The sequence below is a fragment of the Protopterus annectens genome, chromosome 6.part1, assembly GCF_019279795.1.
Source record: "Protopterus annectens isolate FY-2018-M chromosome 6.part1, PAN1.0, whole genome shotgun sequence".
NCBI classification, from domain to species: domain Eukaryota; kingdom Metazoa; phylum Chordata; order Ceratodontiformes; family Protopteridae; genus Protopterus; species Protopterus annectens.
Genome location: NC_056738.1, coordinates 416557625 through 416577580, shown reverse-complemented (window position 1 = coordinate 416577580; position 19956 = coordinate 416557625). Strand labels below are relative to the sequence as shown.

The 19956-nt window shown below is 40.1% G+C and overlaps 1 protein-coding gene across 1 annotated transcript in view; it reads left to right on the top strand.

Annotated features, from left to right (window-relative positions):
* LOC122805306 (solute carrier family 22 member 6-A-like) overlaps positions 1-19956 on the top strand; it is a 982968-nt gene that overhangs the window by 865476 nt on the left and 97536 nt on the right. Inside the window, exon 9 of the mRNA XM_044075394.1 lies at positions 16177-16380. Coding sequence (XP_043931329.1) covers positions 16177-16380 — 204 coding nt within the window. The remainder of the gene's footprint in view (positions 1-16176; positions 16381-19956) is intronic.

Sequence of the window (19956 nt, the reverse complement as noted above, 5' to 3'; positions counted from 1 at the left end):
TTTCTACATCACTGTTGTCCCATATTTAATACACCTCTAGATCACTGTCTGCACTGTTTGCCATGGTATATGCAATGTTGAGGTAAGGTTACTTTCCCCAGTCCTGGCTGCTGCTTTTCAGATATGGGATCCATTTCATGCTTTCTAAGATGTGTGCAAGCCATGGTTGCCTTTGTTGCAGGCAACTGGGCAAATGTCATGAACATACTTCTTGGACAGCGGACCATTACTTGGTGTGACATTCAGGCTCTGTACTTGATGGCAGGTGTGTACTCAAGAAGAGTGAATGCTGTCATTACATCACATGCTGCCTCCACAATATGTTATTTGGAGTGTGTGCACACATATGCTTCCAGTGTTTTGTAAGGTTTGTATACCCTATATTTGTTGTCATAACATAGGATTCTATATTACACATTCATTGCTCATGTTAGGATCATAGTACAGGTTGTAAAAGATGTGGAATGTGTTATTGTGGTCTACCATTGTATATATCAGGAACAGTTGCCATTGTAATAGTAGTGTATACACTGTTGTATTCACTGTATAAGGGTAATGTTTCATACATGTCTCTACTGTAGGCCAGTTGTCCCACAATTTGTTTATCTCTGGCCACACATCTTGCACTGACAGGTTGTGAGGTATACTGCAGGAAACTTACATAACCTTCTAATATACCACCGTGGTAACCACTGTGATGCAGTACAGTTAACACCAACAAAACTGAGCATGTACAGCATGCATTATGGGTAGGTGTGTTAAATGTATGCATGGCAAATAGCATGGCCTTAACATGGCCGGTGTATTGGCAAACCTGAACAAAACAACTTTATACTCACCAGCTACAGGCTGCTGTTCCAGTTGTATACCAGAGGGACCTAAATAGTTGTGGGAGAGAATTAATGTCAGTAGCCAGACCTGTGGCATTGGTACAGGGTGGGAGCAGCATTTCAGCACATCAACAGTACAAACCCCAATACTAAGGATTATGCAGGTCATCAACATAGATGTGCACATCTGTGCATTACTACACTCCAGCAACAGACTATCTTATCTGGCATATGCATGTAAATACTATACATATAAAAATGGATAAGCAACAGTGTTCTAGTAATGTGCACTGGGGCCTTACCTACACACTCTTTGTCCATTGTTTGTGCGGCACCCACCTCAACAATGCTGTCTTTGGCTTTATGGCTTGTCTGGCAGGCAGGTGCCCCAAGCCTGGTGAGGAGATCCTCAGCGTGTGTCAGTGGGGGCTGGATGGCTTGACCCCCCCCCACCTGTGGCTAGCCAGCCCCTCACAATGGCAGCAGCCCGCTGATGGGCATAGCTGATGAGGTCAGTGCAATGATGCCACACCTACTCATAATTTCAGCTGTGCAGGCTGACATTGCTTACCCTGTGGATGAGCTCATTCCACAGGGTGGTCCTCTCCTGCAGATCCTGGGCTCTGCGGCTGAATAATATGGCATAATGCTATATCACATACTGTATTATGGTGTCCTCTGTGTTGCTGAATGCTGGCAGCCGCGGATATTTCATATTACCTGGAAGACATTTTATTTATTTATTTATTTATTGACATTTGTTAACCAGGTTAGTCCAACTGGGATTTTGTCCCATTTTCAGTGGAGACCCGAGGAGAAAAGCTCCAGAAAGTACAATGTATAATTACAGTAAGAAAACAAGTACTACAAACAATAATAACAAACAATAGTAAGAAATAAACAACTACATGTGAAGATTGTAATTGAAAGAAAAAAATAAATTGAAAAGATTTTTTTTTTTCCTTAGGACAAATTCTTTGTTACTGTACAAGTGATGGAGAGTCATGAGTGTGAGTAGGATCAACTGAGAGTGATGTGAGTGTGGGGGAGGGGAGAGCTATGTAGGGTCATAGCAGGGACAGGTTCTGGAGTTGAGTAAATGTGCCTTAAGTTCTTTTTTAAATAGGGGAGTGTGAGAGATAGCGCATATGTTCAGGGGAAGTTTATTCCAAGCTTGGGCCACAGAGTGTTTATAGAGTTGCTTACCTACTGACTCACTGGGGTGGTAGATATCGAGCAATTGCTGATTAGAGGTGCAGAGAGATCGAGAAGGGATATAGATAGAGACTAGAAGAGATAAAGATGGACAACAGGAGGGTTCAAAGAGCATAGAGTGCAGCATGAGAAATTGGTAGAGATGTAGTATTTGTGGGAGTTCCAGCCATTGTAGAGACTTTAAGACAATACAGTGGTGTGTGTTGTTTGGGGAGTTAGTGATGAATCTGGCTATTTTGTGGTAGGTTTGTTGGAGTTTGTTCAGGGTAGTTGTTTGAATAATTGTGAGAACTGGGGCAGCATAGAGGAGAGAGGGGAGGGAAAGTGCTTGACCTAGGGTGAGTCTAGCCTCAGGAGTGAGGTATTTTCTGTTCCAGTATAAGACACCTAGTTTCTGATGTTTTTTTTTATGCATTGCTGTATTTTAGTTCATTGTCAATTATGACCCCTAACAGTTTAGTGTAAGTGTCAGGTTGGATGGCTGTATTGTTACAAGATTTAATGACAAAGGAGGATCTATGATGAGCAAGAGAACGGGGCAGGAAGAGTAAGAGTTTTTTTTTTTTTTTTGGGATTGAGGATTAGTAAGTTTTTTTGAAAGCCACTGTTCGGTAGAAAGTAGAGCTTTTTGGGTTAGAGAGTGTAAGTCAGAGATGTTGTTGGCTGTAGAAATAATAGTGGAGTCAACAGCGTATTGTATAAGAGATGATTGATTGCAAGAGGTGAAGATGTTGAATAAAAGGGGACCTAAGATGGAACCTTGTGGAACACCAGTAGAGATAGGAAAGGAGAAGAGGAGAGCAATTTGACAGATTGTTCGCATCCAGATAGATAGCTAGTGAACCAGCTGAGGGTGGAGGAGAATAAGTGAAAGTTGGCAAGTTTAGATAGAAGTAAAGGATGGGATACTGTATCAAAAGCTTTGGAGAGGTCTAGAAAGAGACAGAAGGTAAGTTTATTATTGTCCAAGGATTCTGCAATGGTGTGAGTGAAGGAGAGTAGAGCAGTAGTTGTGCTGTGATAGGGGCGAAAATCATGTTGGGTAGGGGTGAGTAAGTTGTGATTGAGAAGCCGAGTGTGGATACACTTTTCTAGTATCTTAGATAGTGGGGATAGAATGGCAATAGGTCGATAGTTGGATGGGTCAGTGGAGTTACCTCCTTTAAGGAGAGGGGTAGTATAGAAAGATTTCCATAGGGTAGGAACAGTAGATTCTAGCATAGATCTATTTATTAATATAGTTACTGGGTAGGCAATAGAGGCAGCTGCAAGTTTGAAGAAGGTAGGAGGTAATTTGTCAGTAGAGGGAGAGTACGGTTTGAGTTTGAGCAGTAGAGATTTGATGTAAGAAGTGGGAACTGGCTTGAAGGAAAAAGAAGTAGTATTGGGGGTGGGTGTTGTGTCTGGCAAGGAGGAGGAGTTAGGTTGAGAGGGTAGGAGATTTTAGATGGAGGAAATAAAGTGGGAATTAAGTAGGGTAGCTGTTTCCTCAGGAGTCATGTTTGGGCAGGGGGTGGGTTAGAGGGAGAGCCTGGGTAAAGGATGCTATTAAGTGTTGACCAGAATTTCCAGGGGGTTAGATCTATGTTTATGCTGGCCTGAGCTATAAAATGATTTTTTATCTATTATTGTCTGTTTTTTGGCAAGATTACATAGTTGTCTGTATTTGAGAAGATGATGTGTTTGTTTAGCTTTGATCCAGGCTTTCCAGACACTGTCTCTTTTACCATTATGGACTTAGTTTCTTTTGAAAGCCAGGGGGCAAGATTAGATTTCACTCTGATCTTCCTGGAGGGAGCTAGGGAGTCCAGAGTATTCAGGAAAATGCTATTAAAAGTGTCAACGGCATCATTCAGAGGGAGTTGTCTAAGGCTGGACCAGTCAATGTTTGTAGAATTGAGTTAAACTGAGAAGAATTAAATGTGGATAGTTTCCAACAATCTTTAAAAAGGTGGGGTTTTTGAGTATGTGGGTCGTATCTCAGGATGGAGGTAGGGAGATGGTCACTGAGGGAGTCTGGTAGGGTTTTGGGTTGATGGTAGAGTTGAGGGGAGTTGGTAAGAATCCAGTCTGTTGTGGAGCTGGAGGTTGAGTTTTTTGTGGAAATGAGTGGGGGTAGAAATGAGTTGGTGGAAACCATGAAGGCGAATACTAAGTAAGGGAGAGTCAGTAGAAAGTTTTGACCAGTCTATATTGACATCACCAAGGATGAGTGTTTCATAAGGTATGTTGAGAGAGAACTAGGATAATATGTTTTCTAGAATGGGTACATTGTTGCCAGGAGGAAGATAGATGGAAGTGATAGCAAGTTATTTCTGTGGATTCAGATGAAAGTTTAGAATGAGGAGATCAGCAGGATGGAAGTTAGGAATAGGTGTGGGGTTTGGTGAAAGGTTAAGGCTGTTAGAGTAGAGGATGGCTACACAACCTCCTTTCTTTGAAGTTCTATCAGAGTGGTAGATGTTATAGCCAGGAAGGAGTATTTCACTGTTAGAAGTATGTGGCTTGAGCCACCTTTGTGATAGGGACAGGATGTGAGGGGTGTTGTAAACTATCCAAGAGTGCAGTTCAGTAATTTTATTTGCTAGGCTTTGAATAGTTAGTGAATACAAGGTTAGGTGTTTGCATGGGATTGAGTTGTGGGACTGAAGTTTGTAGCATAATACATTTTTCATTACAATGGCTGCTCTGAAGGATGTAGAATATGAAACTCAAGTGTTTGTCATTACTTCATGACTTCCATCCTCAGCTATTTGCCAGAAAAATATAGATGTTAGGAGGAACAGACCAAACACTGTGACGGGTAAAGCTTGACATTCTGTGAAGATCTGTACAGTTGACAGGTATGGCCCACTGCAGACAGAGCCAGATGTTGTGTCCATAGCAGCTGTTCAGCAGGTCATCATTACAGCAAGTCTTGTTGGCACGTATAATTCTTTCAAAATCATCTAACACATTATTACAAAGTACTACATTCAATTACATGCTTACATGTTTCACATACCTGTTTTATTTTTATGCTCTCTTCCGTGTTCCAGTTTAGGATTGTGTCTTTCTTGTTTTGTTTGTTTTTTTTTGTTTTCTCTCTCTCTCTCTCTCTCTCTCTCTCTGCACTACAGCGATTGAGCTGGTTTGAATAGGTTGCAGCTTGGCTTTTGTAGGTGATGCTCATGAGCAGGTGATGGCCTCTGCACCAATTGCTGTTCCCCACTTGCTAATTGGATGCAGAGCAGCTGTGTAGTTCTTCCAATAGTCAATGTCATAGCAACCAACTACCATAAATGACTACTTCATGTGGGCATTGTCCCTTTACCTTGCCTGTATGGAAGATATCCTTCATGTGTGGGGGCAGCAGTGTCACAGACAGCAGGTAGGAATACCTCTTGCAACAAGACCTGTGGACACAGGCCAACTATATGTTTGTATAACGTTCCAGACCTAGGGACAGAGAGTGAGCATTGTTGTTTTATGCTTTGAATACTGCTAGTTTTACAGGGTTTGTGTGTACATGCTAGTTTTGCATGGATTTCAGTCTGTCTGCATAGCTCTCAACTATGGTGCCATCCACATAATTGCCAGAGGTTTGGCTGCTATGTTTTGTCTGTTCCCCAGACAGGTGTTGTCCTTGACAAATCAGTGGCATTCTCTCTGTTTACTGCTATCAGTACATGGCAACATCCATTTGTCTTTCTGACATCATATTCCTCAGAAAGGGTATGTTGCAACCAATCCTGTAACACCAGCAACTTTCACAGTGTATAACAGCAACGTTTCAAATATGGCCCTGTGTTTTGGCCTCTGTCTTCCACTTATATACCAGGCTTTGTCCAGTTGTCATGCAGTAAGAGGTTGATACGTATGGCCTATCATTATTTAGTGCTGACATTCCTGCTATCATCCCAGTGATGTTGTGGACTGCCACACACTTTGTGGGGTAGGTGCCATAAATATGAGGGCTACGGCTGGACAGCATGTGTGACACTGTACAGTCAAGAGGTCAGTGTATAGAGAATGCTGTTATATGACCTTGTAAGACATTTTATGGGGGAGGGGTATTACATGTTTTTAACCTAGGCTGATAGTACATGTGAGGGATATTACTAATAAGAAACATAAAGGTATATAGCTGTACATTTTCATACATTTCACCACGGGGACAGTGGTGGGTTAGAGTTTACTGTTTTGCAGACAGTTCTGCTTGTCAGTGTGATACTACAGTTTGAAGTGAAGCATTGTTATCTAAAGGATCCAATTACATTGTAACATTTGATACTTTTCCCCCTAGGGGGTTAACTATGGAGTGTAATTGGAGGCTGTTTAACAAAATCAGTAATTAAGTGTTGATTCTTGTATTCAAGGCAAGTGTGTTTTTTACTGTTGTACTACTTGATGGCTTTGGCTAAGACAGCAGAGTATCTTATTTTTCATGTATTACTTTGGGTTACCACCTGTCCCTCTTTGTGAGGGACAAACCCTCTCTGTGCACTTGTGCCCTGCTGATAAAAACTGACAAATGGCAAATGTCTTGAGATGATAAGACCAAGAATGTATCATATGTTTTCTTTGATAGTTACATAAATCAGTTATTTTGTATTTCAAACACCTAAATGCTGTAAGAAATGACATAAACAACTTAAATAGTACACACATAAACATTTATATTTATGCAGAATGTGTGGTGTTATGTCCTTTCCATTGAGTGTGTGTATATGTTTTAATGCAATAATTCTCATTTCTAGAAAAGAATCAGATGCTAGCCATTTGAAAAGGTGGCAACCCTAGGATTACTGGCTGTTTGATTTTCTGTGCACTCTCTCTCACTCTCTGTATATTTGGTTGGGCAGTGGTATGTTCGTACACAGTATAATTACTGCCTTCCTATAGCTACATTATACTTTCTCTTACCTGCAACACCTGTGGAGGGAATGTTTGTTTACTCCATCGCATATCACCTACTCAGAGCAATCTCTGCCTAACATACAAAGCTATGTCAAACCCAGAGCTGTTGGACATGCTCCACTTAAAGAAATCCCAATCTGTCCAAGCTACACGCTCTAGGGACCTAAACCTTGTCGCCACAATAAATAGAACATGCTGGAGGGATAGATTCCTGTCCCAGAGACTTCCCATACTCTGGAACAAACTACCTATCTATATCAAACAAAGCTCCTCATTAGCAGTCTTCAAGAAAAATTTTGATGATTGGATGGGAGATAAGAAATTCACCACAGGGATCACTTCTGTGGGTCTGCTCGACAGGGGCACAGGAAAATAATTTTCTTGGGTGGCGAAAGCCAGGGTACTTTTTGGCTAGGCTTATATAGGCCCTAGGGCTAATAGCCTAGTACCTACCTATGAATCTATACACTTATGAATACTACATGACTATTTCTACCCATATTCACATAGTCAGGGTTACATATGTGCACTCATACCACATATATGCTACTGACACACTCTGCTTTGATTTCTGTCGGTCACCCTGCTTGTTGTTAGCAGAGACCAGTAGCTGTGACAGCATGACACTTTTGAATATGTCTTGGGAGAGACCACTTGGTGTATGTATTTATCTTGCTGTCATTTGCAGATTTGGAGTTGGACTATGGGTGTTGGTCACAGTATAACAACAGCCTTCTTATAGCTACTTTATACCTTCTCTTACCTGGAAGACCTGTGGAGGGAATGTTGTTAACACTACCTGACTGTTTGCACACATTTTCACAAAATCCTAGTTGAAATTATGCATACCGCTTACTACCACTCACGGGATTTGAACCATGGCTGTTTCTGCTAAAAATATAACAACTGTGTGTTTCATCAGAAGGAGCTATTGAGAAACTGTTATTTCTTCCTTGAATAATTTCATTTGCATTCTCTATTTGTTGTACTATCTGACCCTGTAATTACAACACTCATACACACATTCCTATACATATCTTTTGACATAGCACAGTGTAGAAAACAGTGGTTAACATGACATTACTATTCAGCTATCAGATCTTGGTGCATGACATTTTTAATATCAGTTAATCTTGTGTCTTATAGAGGCACTACCTTTGTCAGATGAGACTTGATTGTTTAATGCTGTCAGAGCTATAGTTGCTATGCATAACCCGTACACATTTCAAATCATACCATACCAGAGTATACACAACCAGTACAGGGTTTTAACTTTTATTGACAGACAGTTACAGTTTTCTTTTTATATAACCTATATGAGACTATTACTGTAATATTTTCTGCTTTATTCAGTACAAACCATACCCATTTTTAATACTGCCAGGTGACATTCTACTCCTTTATATTTATTTGGTATGAATACTACAAGCTAGATTGTTACTCAGCAGCCTCGCATCACAGCCTTTGCAAACTGCTGGCATGGGCTTCTTGGTTCGCAACCCGGCTCAGCTGGAGCTGTAAAGAAGATAGAGAGACACTTATGCATACCTATCCATCACACACACAGGCTAGACTTTGATAAACAGTTATTGCTATGAATATGAGAATGAGATTCTGATGAAGTCTCCGTAATCTATTGTTTTTGTTTTAATATTAAAGTTCAACATTAAACTTTTAAAAATTCTCCGTTGGATATACGTATAAGGTGAAGCAGAATTTGAAGAGGTTTATATGGGGCAGCCTTAATAGTGCCGGAGCAGTTATCTTTTGGTGAATTGTACTTTTTTGGTTACCAGTTGTTTATTGCTATGAATACCTACACATTTCTGGGACATCACCCTTCTGTTGTGCTTCTTGGACCCACTGGTCCCAGAGCTCCCTCTTTGTCTGCTTCAAGTTAGCATAGTGGTGCCAGACCTGCTCATCAGTCAAAAGATACCAGTGGCACTGGTGAGATCACGGGCAAGACTTTTCCAGCCTGTGCTTTGTATTGGGAGCCCTGGTACTGGTCCTGCAGCAGTCTCACATCATGTTTTTTTACAAGGAGTCCTACCATGACTTTGGACTCCTGTATGTCCCAGCGCTGTGCTCGAAAGTGCATGCCCTCTCCAACAGCTACCATAGTGCCTACAGTGGGGAGCTACAACCAGTTATGAGCTGTATTCCTGCCTGCAAGATTTAAATAAGGCCGATTTCCTGCCCTTTGCCATGATTGGATGGTTTTGAATATGCTGAGCTAAGCTAAGCTACGGGCAGACCTGCATAGCTAAGGTTGGTAGTGCTTACAGGGGCAGGCTCAGCATTCCTTACCAATGGGCAAATCTGCTTAGCTGGGCTACTCATTGCTTAGCATTCATATTTACACAGTGCTTATCTGTGCAATGCTTAGCATTGCTTATGTTTTATTTTATGGACTAACACCTGTATGGGATTAATTTATCATTCTGGATATATTATAAATTTGTTTACCTTCCCTGACATCCCAAAATATACTTTCATTACATTTATTCTTGTGTGACTATACTGTATGGGGCACTTGTGTTTATATGGGGGTTTCACAACTTTTCACAACTTTATTACACTCACACCTCACATCTGGACCTATGACACTACTCTGGTTATCAAATATGTGTTCTTTCCTACCTAATTATTAAAAACATAAATGATGTACTGCTTTCACATGTAAAATAGTAATTGGCTTTACTGGGGATTGAACCAGGAATGACTACTTGCAAGGAAGCACTCTAACCACTTTGGTATTTCCACATTGCTAGGCTCTGGAGTATATACCTATTTAGCTCCTTATGTTGTTTAAGCTAGGCTAAACAGAGCTGCATGATGCACACACCCGCTCAGCTATGCTTAAACTTTATTGCGGACTGAAAAAAAAATTAACTGTTGTGTTTTATTTTTGTAGTGTAGGGGTATGCAAATTGATGTCTGTAACATTATCATTGGGGGTTGTGCTTTACAATGGTGATGACATGGCAGGCTTTGCATTTCAGGTATGCTCCACAGACACTCACAGTGTCCGCCATACCTCTCAACTGTACAGATTGTCACAGACTGCCCAGATATTTACCTTATATTTTTGGTCCATTTTTCATACCATTGTGGCTTTCTGGTGGATTAGTGGCAAATAATTAAAGATTGCAGTTAGAAAATGCTGACAGGCATTTGTGTTTTACACTTCATACCCTTCAGCACATTCATGCTAATGCATAACCTGTTATTCTATCAACTAAGTGTGTGAGCCCCAGTCTTTTTTATTTCCTTTCTCCAGATTTCTTACACTCTAAGAAGTTGAGAGGTATTTCGTGGACACTGTCACCGCCATTACATTGCTGTACGGCAACTGTGGAGTACAGGGGGCATGTGTATAGTGCGAGCACTGTTCTCAGACACCCCCACTGCGCTCATACACAGATCCATGTCCGTGTAAGAGCTGAACAGCATGCCTTCATTTATATTCAAGGTGCACTGCTGCTGTACACAGATGCAGACCCTTCCATGCAAGAATAACTTATTCTTGCACGGAAGCTTCATGAGTCCGGGGGATTGTCTTGCTGGCATGCTTCTAGGGGAAAGGTTTACACTGAAGAGTCTATGCTCCTTTAATTTCAGGTGGGATACTTATTGAAAGGCATATCATATGCCCACTTTAAGGTACACCTTTTAAATTTTGCTGCACATGTCCCCAAAACTCTCCCATCCTCCACCACTATTGTGAATCAGTTTCTGAAAGAGATGTTGCATTTAAACTGTTCCACAAGGAACTAGTGTCTCTCCAACAGGGGCTTTATTTTACAGTTGAAAAGCTAATCCTGGCCCCTTTTGAATCAAGCTTGTTAGGGACCATCAAGGTATTAACCTGGAAGACTTTATTCTTGGAAAGATTCACATCATCTAGGAGAATCTCTGAATTGCAGTTTTATTGCATAAGGAGTGTTTCTCAACCATCCTTTCATGCCAAAACCTGTTGCTGAGCTTGTAGTCAACCCAAGTATGCAGCTGCTTGTATTCTGTTCAAACTTACAGAATAAATGGAACCAGTACTGTGACTGTTGTATGTTATTAAATAGTTCAGGTACTTTTTATCAAGAAATAAAGGAATCAGATGGATAGATTAACATTGTGTTTTTTTTCATGCCTGGAAAAGAAGGTAGACCAGATTATAAGCAAACCATCTCTAACTTTCAGATTATGCAATCTTTTGATATGAAAGTTCTGGTAAATCAACTGACTCATTTTGGGGGGTATTCCTTAACAGGGCAGCAGACACCACAAATGTCTTCTTCAAGCTTGTATCACCCCAATATTTGTCAGGTGGTTATTTGGACTTTTGCACACACCCTTTCCAGGTACTCAAAGCTGGATTTCCAATCCTGTACCAGAACAGGTTTTGCTGTGGCAGTCCTTCAAGGTATTCTATGTCTGCTTCCTTCCTCCCTATGTGGCTATCCAACTGACGTGGTACTCCACCCTTAGATAATTACTGATAGTGCAGCCATTATCCTTACAATGAGCATAGTGCAGTAGCACAACAAAATACGTTTGAGAGTGGAGATCCCTGCTGCAGTATAGGCTACCTCTTCCAACTTCTTGCTCTTCTATACTTTCCTGTCCCTCTTAGGATCTTGGAATAGGTTCATAGGTTTATAAGTGTATACTAGGCTAGCAAGCAATGAGACCCTTATAAGGCTCACCGTGCAACCCAAATGTGACTCACAAATTTGATTTTTATAGGGGGTGATTAACTGACTGCATCAGCCCATCAGAGACATAGGTGCCGGACTAGAGATGAATTTCTGATATGACACCTATTGGTCTAAGTTGCACTTAAACAGGAATAGGGAGGAATTCTGCTTTTCATGGATGGAGAGTTTGTCACAGAGAAAGGAAAATTCCATGAGAAACATATCTGTCTGTCCAACATGTCCTATTTTTGTCACAAGCAAAATGTAGGTCTTTTAATATAGTAGTGCGGATGCTATTTGTTTTGCAGATGTGCAAATTGTTAATGGAAACAGGGTTCAGGGATGCTTTGTATCCCAGTCAAAGTTCACCTCTAAGAAGTCTTTATGATGCCATCATACCAAGTAAAGATACAGGGCATTGTGTTAATCATTGGAGGATACTGTGCCAGATTCAATAAAGCCTACACTAAGTGTATACTTAGTGTATATGATATGTATTCAATAAAATTCTTATCATATTTTTTGTGCTTTTTAGTTACTCAGAAAGATTACACTAAGTGTACATGTAGTCTACACTTTGTGGTAACCTTTATGAATCCCTGTAAATATTTAAAGCTGCAAGAATATCAGTAGGAAAACTAAAATTAGGAGGAAGAAGGTGTGCATTATGTCATGTTGTCTGTTCACTCAGAACAGTGTACACTTAGTGTAGGCATTATTTAATGTGACCCATTGTGTTAACTTTCTGTATTCCTTTTATAAGAAACCTTTGTGGATGTTCCATTTGTTGCATGTGTCTGATCAGGTACATACCGAAGGGAGCATTATACTTTATGATGGGTCTGATGAGGGCCGAGTGCAGTGGTATGATATTATTTGCACAGGTTTTGCCCTGTATTATTTATGCAGAGCATCATCTTATTTAACAAACTAAATAAATGAGTAAATAAATAAATAAATAATAGTGGTCACAACTGATCATATGGGACTAGGACTTCTTTCTGAGCCTTGCCTGGCCTATGAGAGGGTCATAGTACAGTCAGAACATAAGCTTACTAGGCATAGATCCTTGATGACCTTACAGACTGAGGATCAGAGGCAGTATTTGCCTCCAGGCACGGCCCAAGGGCAGTATGTAAATTTAGCCAGGACCCACTGGTGGTTACATTTGGGGTAAAAATGGAAAAACATAGCATGAGCTGTACCTCTTTTTAACTGTATGTCAGACTGATATTTAGCTAAAAGAGGAATCCAGCTCAATGGAGACTTCTACAAAAACTCTCAAAATCAGGCTGGAAGTGTAAATATGTTGCTTTGGCTAATCATAGTTCACTTGAAGATCCAGAAGTCCAAGTAAGAAAAGGATTGATAGGTGACTGAATGTTTGGAACAGGAGGAGAGCTTCCACCTATTCCAAGACTGTACTGGAAAGAGCAGCATTCTAGACTAGGTGCCAAACAAGGGTGACAGCTCAGAGATGTCTAAGACTTTTAGACAGTAGAAAGGCTACCTCCAGATGAATATGGAAAATAATTTTGCTTTAAGCTCTTCCTAATACCAAAGTAAGGTTATCCACGGAGATACATTTTGTCTGTGAAAGCACTGCTGCTTTATTAAAATGTACTAGGAATAAAATATGCAAAACGTCAGCAATTAACTGTTTTGTAAGATGTATTTCATCAATTTAGGTCTACTTGCCTCAAATTAATTTAAGACATTTCTTTAGTCTGCTTCAAGATAATACTTTCGTGTGAGTTGGGAATTGTTCAGTTTTAAATTAATTAAACTTCACTTCACTCAGTGGTGTGAGATTTTAACACTCCTGAAAAAAAAATGTATAAAACCTACAACTGTTTTTCAAAAAAAGATGTAAAGTATTCAAAGATGCATAAAGCCAACAGTTTTTTCTTAGTAAAGATGAAGTATATATGTAAAATGTGACAAGACACAGAGAAAAGTTTTTTCTATATGAACAAACCAATGCCATAAAAATAAAACAAACTGAAGATAACTGTAATCAAGTCACCTCTGACTTTTTAACTATTCAGCATTTACAAACAGAAGGCAAAAAGGAAAAATTTAAAGAAATGAACGCACCCAGTCTAAGTACCCCCCCCCCCAAAAAAAAAAGGGGAAAGCATAGACTGACTGGATCAACCATTAAAATGATTTGAAAGAAATGGTCAATTTACATGAAGGAACTTCACAGGAGTGTTTTAGAATATTTTAATATAGATAAATATTCAGTTAGCAGAGTCCCATTCCCTTTTAGACAAGTTCCTCATGTTTGCATTCAGTAACAAAGCTCTTACTTTTTATTTTCTGCAGCTGAGTTACCATTTTAAATCCAGATAACTTTCCCAAGCAAAGTTATATAAGTAACCAGAAATCTATAACCCAAAATAAGGTATCATAGCTTTTTGGCAGAAAATAATAGTCTAAGGTACCCAAAGCTATGGGGCTTCCAGTGTGTGTGTGTGTGTGTGTGTGTGTGTGTGTGTGTGTGTGTGTGTGTGTGTGTGTGTGTGTGTGTGTGTGTGTGTGTGTGTGTGTGTGTGTTTGTGTGTGTGCATGTGTGTCAGCATGGGCACATGGGCAAGTGCCTGTATTTCTGTATGCTTGCATATTTTATGTTCAACATGAAGTTTCCAGTTTCTTTAAATAATTGCATTATCCTAACTCAAACGTTTATGGATGGCTGTTTATTAATGCATATAAACTGGTGAGTTAAAACTCTTGACATTCACTTTTTGAAGTCAGGAACTCTTTAGATATAACTATCGTAATTTATTAAGACTGGCTGGTTTACAGTGTCCAGTATTTGTGTCTGTTGTGTGCTGGACTGGTCTGATTTGGTAGCAGTCTGCTACTGTAAAAGCAAGAAGAGGGGTGTGTGTGTGTGTGTGTGTGTGTGTGTGTGTGTGTGTGTGTGTGTGTGTGTGTGTGTGTGTGTGTGTGTGTGTGTGTGTGTGTGTGTGTGTGTGTGTGTGGGTGGGTGTGTTAGCAAATTACAGTTACTGTTGGTAAGATAGCACTGAAAGGCACTGCACTGAGACTGACTTGGGTGAATTCCTGGGAAGCTAGTGCTCATAATTTTATCTGTACAGTATGAGGCTAATTTAGGTGTGACAAGTTCTGGCCACAGCCCAAGGCAGCAGTGTTTACCTACCATTAAGACTGAGCACCTTATATATGGGTGAATTGAATATTGTCAAATCCCCCTTTGATTAACATCTGTTTAGTCAACAAAATTTGATTGACTACATATTATCAGGGTAGGGAAACTTGTTCTTTTGCTGACAGTGTGTGATCTTGGAGTTACTATATATAATTAGCAGGGGCTGCAGGGGAGCTTACCCCCTGCAAGTAATGATGTTTTATTCTATTTTTTTTAATTAATGCATTGTTGCTTGGTATGTGCATAGTAGAGAGTCAACTTTTTCTGGTCGACATTGTGAATGTTGACATTTGTTACATTTTGTAGGTCTGCTGCTGTCACACCTTGCCAGGTTTCCTTGTACTTCTGAAAGTGTGCCGTCAAGTGCACTTAACTTATCACTTTATAATCTGAGAACTTAAACAGGAGCTTATCTTTCATAAAATTACAGTTTCTCAAGCTGCCAGTGCAAGTGCAGCACATTATCAACACAAATGAATACCTACATCTTTGTAAAATTTATTAAGTTAAACAATAACTTCCTACATTTCTCATTCACTACTACAGTAGTTTTTTAACTTTGTAGATAATGACAAAGAAATATTACTTAAATGATCCTTATTTGCATTAACTATATTATGCAATGCTGCGTTACTAAAATATTTTAAATACTCAAAGTATCTCAAGCAATTCTTTGTTACTAAAAGGTACTATGGATACTCAAAGTACCTTTACCAGTAGTGCTTTACTGAAATGTGCCAGGTACTCAAAGTACCTAAGTAATGAAACTTTACAAAAATATGCCCTAGGTGCTCAAAGTACTTTACGTAATGCTGCTTTACTTAAATGTATTAAGTACTTAAAAGTACCTTAAGCAATGTTGCTTTACTAAAATATTACAGTTGCTCAAATGGAATTTTTCTGTTGTGATATCCTGCTTTGGCTGTATACAAATGTGCTCTAGATCTTATTTTTATGTTTGTCATACAAAAATTTGCATTGCTTGTAAACAACTCATTATATATTATGTGTCTTTTGCCTGGATCATATCTGAAGAGTCATGTTACCTACCAATTTGCCTACTAAATGAATATAAGATACATATCAGTAAAGTATATAAATAACTGATGGAAAAGAGACTGAAATATAATAATATTAATTTGCTTTTACTGTGCAAACAGCACCAGCTAAAACCCATTAAGTTAATACTGATAAAAATGACTGCACTTTAATTTGTGGTTGGTGCTAAATTTGAACTCACTGAGCTTTAAATGTTGGTAGATTCATGCCAAAATGCAACAAGATGCAGTTCATTCATGTGGAAGTGACATGTTCATGGCATCACATAGTACACCAAACATTTCAATTTCATTTGCAGGCAGACAGGAATGGGGTTTACCAATATCATGGCACGTATTGGGGCCATGATCGCACCTATGGTACAGATGACAGCTGATTATTTTCAGTTCCTCCCACTGGTAATTTATGGGATGGCCCCAGTATTGTCTGGAATTATAGCGTACTTCCTACCAGAAACCCTGAATATGCCACTAGCAGATACTGTAGACGAAGTGGAGAACAGGTATGGTTTTGTACCTTTTTTTTCCCTATTCTCAAGAAAGAAAAGCATGGCAACTTTATCATATAATGAAATCTTTATTAATAAACCAATACTACTCTGGTAATGTCAAGCAAAAACTATAAAGGAAAAAACACATATAGTACTGATTCATTTTGTCCATTCATGAGATAGATAAACATGAGAAGTACAATGTATATAGACATCTAAATCAATAAATAGATTCTGCACAGAATGTAGTAGAACACCAGCGTTAATGCTTTGCAGAAATCAGAACTCTAGTAACATCAAAGCACATAGCACTTTTATACATCCTGAAAATTATTTACTAAAGCAATGTTCCAACAACATTGTAGAGAAGTGAAAACACAAAGTACAGCTCATAGTTCCTGACATACTTTTCCTTCATGAATTGCCTTATTCATTATTATTTAGAATGCTAACAGAATTTTTCCCCTTTGAAACTGAACTGATATGAATGATTCACTAAGCATCTAAACATCTTTAAACATCATTGTGCAAGTGTCTACATGAATGTGCGTGTATATGTGTGTATGTATGTGTGTGTGTGTGTGTGTGTGCGTGTGTCGGTGTGTGTGTGTGTGTGTGTGTGTGTGTGTGTGTGTGTGTGTGTGTATATATGTATATGTATATATATATATGTGTGTGTGTATATATATATATATATATATATATATATATGCATATATGTATGTATATATATATATATATATATATATATATATATATATATATATATATATATATATATATATATATATATATATATATATATATATATATATCAGTATATAGATATAGATATGGACTTTTGGAAAGTTCCTGCGTTGCCCATTTCCTTTCTTGGAAAAAGGGAGGCTTCTTTGTTCACCAGTGGCAGTGGAGAGCTTAGAGCAGCCTATCTATCCCTGAAGGAGTGTTCCCAGCACAAGAATCTGGTAGTCTATTGGCCATTTTGGGCCAATTTCTAGCTCTTTCAAGTCCCCCTGTATAAAACCCACTTTGGCGTGGCTTTGCGCGATTTTGCGCATAGCGCAGCATCAGGCAGCTCCGCTTAATTGGGTTTAAACCATTCTCGGCTCCATAAAGTTTGCTCTTCACTTTTTCCCTTAGAACTGATCTAGTTCTCATAATAAACACCCCATTCCTACTCTAAAGCCTGGCACTTGCTCACTAAAGCAATTATATAAGTCAGCACTAAAAATTAAAAGCAATACACCCTCACAAACTCCCCTTGAGTACCTTGTTCCCCATTGGCCCTTTTTTTTAAAGGAATTCCCAATACTATTCTAGCATGTCCAAAGGTCAGTTGTCAATCTCCTCTCCAGTCCAGCTGGTGAATCTGGGAATCTTGAGGCAATGTTACAACTGCCTCATGTACACAGACAACCCTCTCCTCCTCCCAACAAATTCCAACACGTATGAGAGATGCAACCATATAGCCAAACTGGAGGCTAAGCTCTCTCAACTCAGTACTGGCGTAACCCGTCAGCAGGAGAAAAAATTCCAGTCTCACATAGACCTACCATGACAGCAAACCAATCACATAAACACACAAAAACATACTCGGAGGCTCTAAATAAAAATCTGCCTAAGCAGCAGAGACCTTCAAAGCAGACACCCAAGCAACCGCTACCCCAAAACAAAACACGTGCAACACATAGCTCACAAAGCCAGTGTGCCGAACAGTCACAGCCCTTAAGGCTAAACAACACACCTGATACACTTGTAATAGGTGACTCTATCATCAGGCACACTGACATCCCGCTCACCAGGCTGAACAAGGAGAAGGTCACGGTGAGCTGCCTGTCGGGCGCTAGGATCCGCCACATAACACAAGCACTCAGGTCACTCCAAGGCAAGTACAAATATGATGCAGTCATTGTCCATGCTGGTGTGAATGACCTGAGACGTACCTCCCTGGACTACATGTATCCCAGGCCCGTATGATCCTGACCTTGAGTAGCATCTTACCCTCACCAAGAATGATGCCACAATATGAAGACAAGATGATCAATTTCAACAATTGGCTTAAGTATTGGTGTCATTCAAAGGGGATCCAATGCCTGTCAGCCTGGGATGACATGCTCGACAAGCCACGATGCTTCGCTAGGGACGGCATGCACCTGTCACCCCTGGGCTTTCGGATATTGGCAAAGGCTCTTGCCACCCCCATAGTGCCTTTTTTAGGCAAGGCTCAAAAGACAAACCCACCTCCATAGGTATCACAAGGGATAAGAAACTAGAGTAATGCTACTCAACGCCAGAAGTCTAAACCTCAAGATGCACACACTCGGAATTCTTCTTAGCATGGAGAACATGTATATCTGTGCAGTAATAGAAACCTGGTTCAAGGCTCCCGAGAGCACCCTGGCACTACCAGGTTATACCTCATACCATGCTTTTCGGCCCCAAAACTTGGAACGAACCACAGAAGGAGGGGGAGTATCAATATTCGTCAAAGATACCCACACCTCCAGGTTGGTGGCACAGCACGAAGCATCAGAGACTATCCATGTGCAACTAACAGTGGGTAAAACTGCCTTCCAGTTTATAGCCTGCTACAGACCACCCTCCCAAACCCAGGAACCCCACTCGGCCTTCCTGAGAACACTGGAAAATATGAAGGTCTCTTCAAACACCATTATATTGGATGACTTCAACTACCCAAACATAGACTGGGAACATTACTCTAGCTCCAATACCCTAGCCCAAAGGTTCCTAGAATTGATAAACTCAAATGCTATGGAACAACTTGTTACCACTCCCACAAGAGGGGAAAACATACTAGATCTGATCATCACCAACATGGGGGCTCTATGCTCCAGACCAGAAGTGTATCTCTCACTGGTAAGATCAGATCATAAACTAATCTCATTGGATATTCACATCCTGACCCCACCCCCTGCCCAGAAAACCACAGTGAAAAACTTCTCTAAAAACAAATTTCACACTCCTCAAAACCGAGGTGGAATCCTTCAAAGTCCACGGGCCTGTGGAAAATACAACCCAGACTGCAGAATCCTTTATAAACGCATTCTATGAACACCTTCAGGAATGCATGGATCATGCAATCCCAAATAAAACCAAGACCTAATCCTCCAAAGGCAGGCATCCTGTCTGGTGGACCCCAGCCATAAACAAACTATACCATAGAAGGAGGAAGCTATTACATGATAGAGCAAAATCCCAAAAAGGGAAGGCATCTCTGATCATTATTAGAAAAAAACTACGGGCACTCATAAAATCGTCTAAGGCCAGCTTCGAGAGAAAAATTGCACAGGACACTAAGGATAATCACAAGGCTTTTTTTAGTTATGTTAAGAACCTGGGTGGGAATTGCCAGATATGCTCAGAATTAGTCCAAAATGACAAAAAATACACCAAACCCACAGACATTGCCAACATCCTAGCTGGCAGGTTCAGCGCAAACTTCTCCCCCCCCCTCCCCACCAAAAGGGCAAATATCTATCCCAGCAGAGTGCTGCCCCCCTGACAGATGCTCAGGTAAGAGCTGCCCTCTCCAAAGCAAAAAACACAGCATCAGTGGGACCAGAT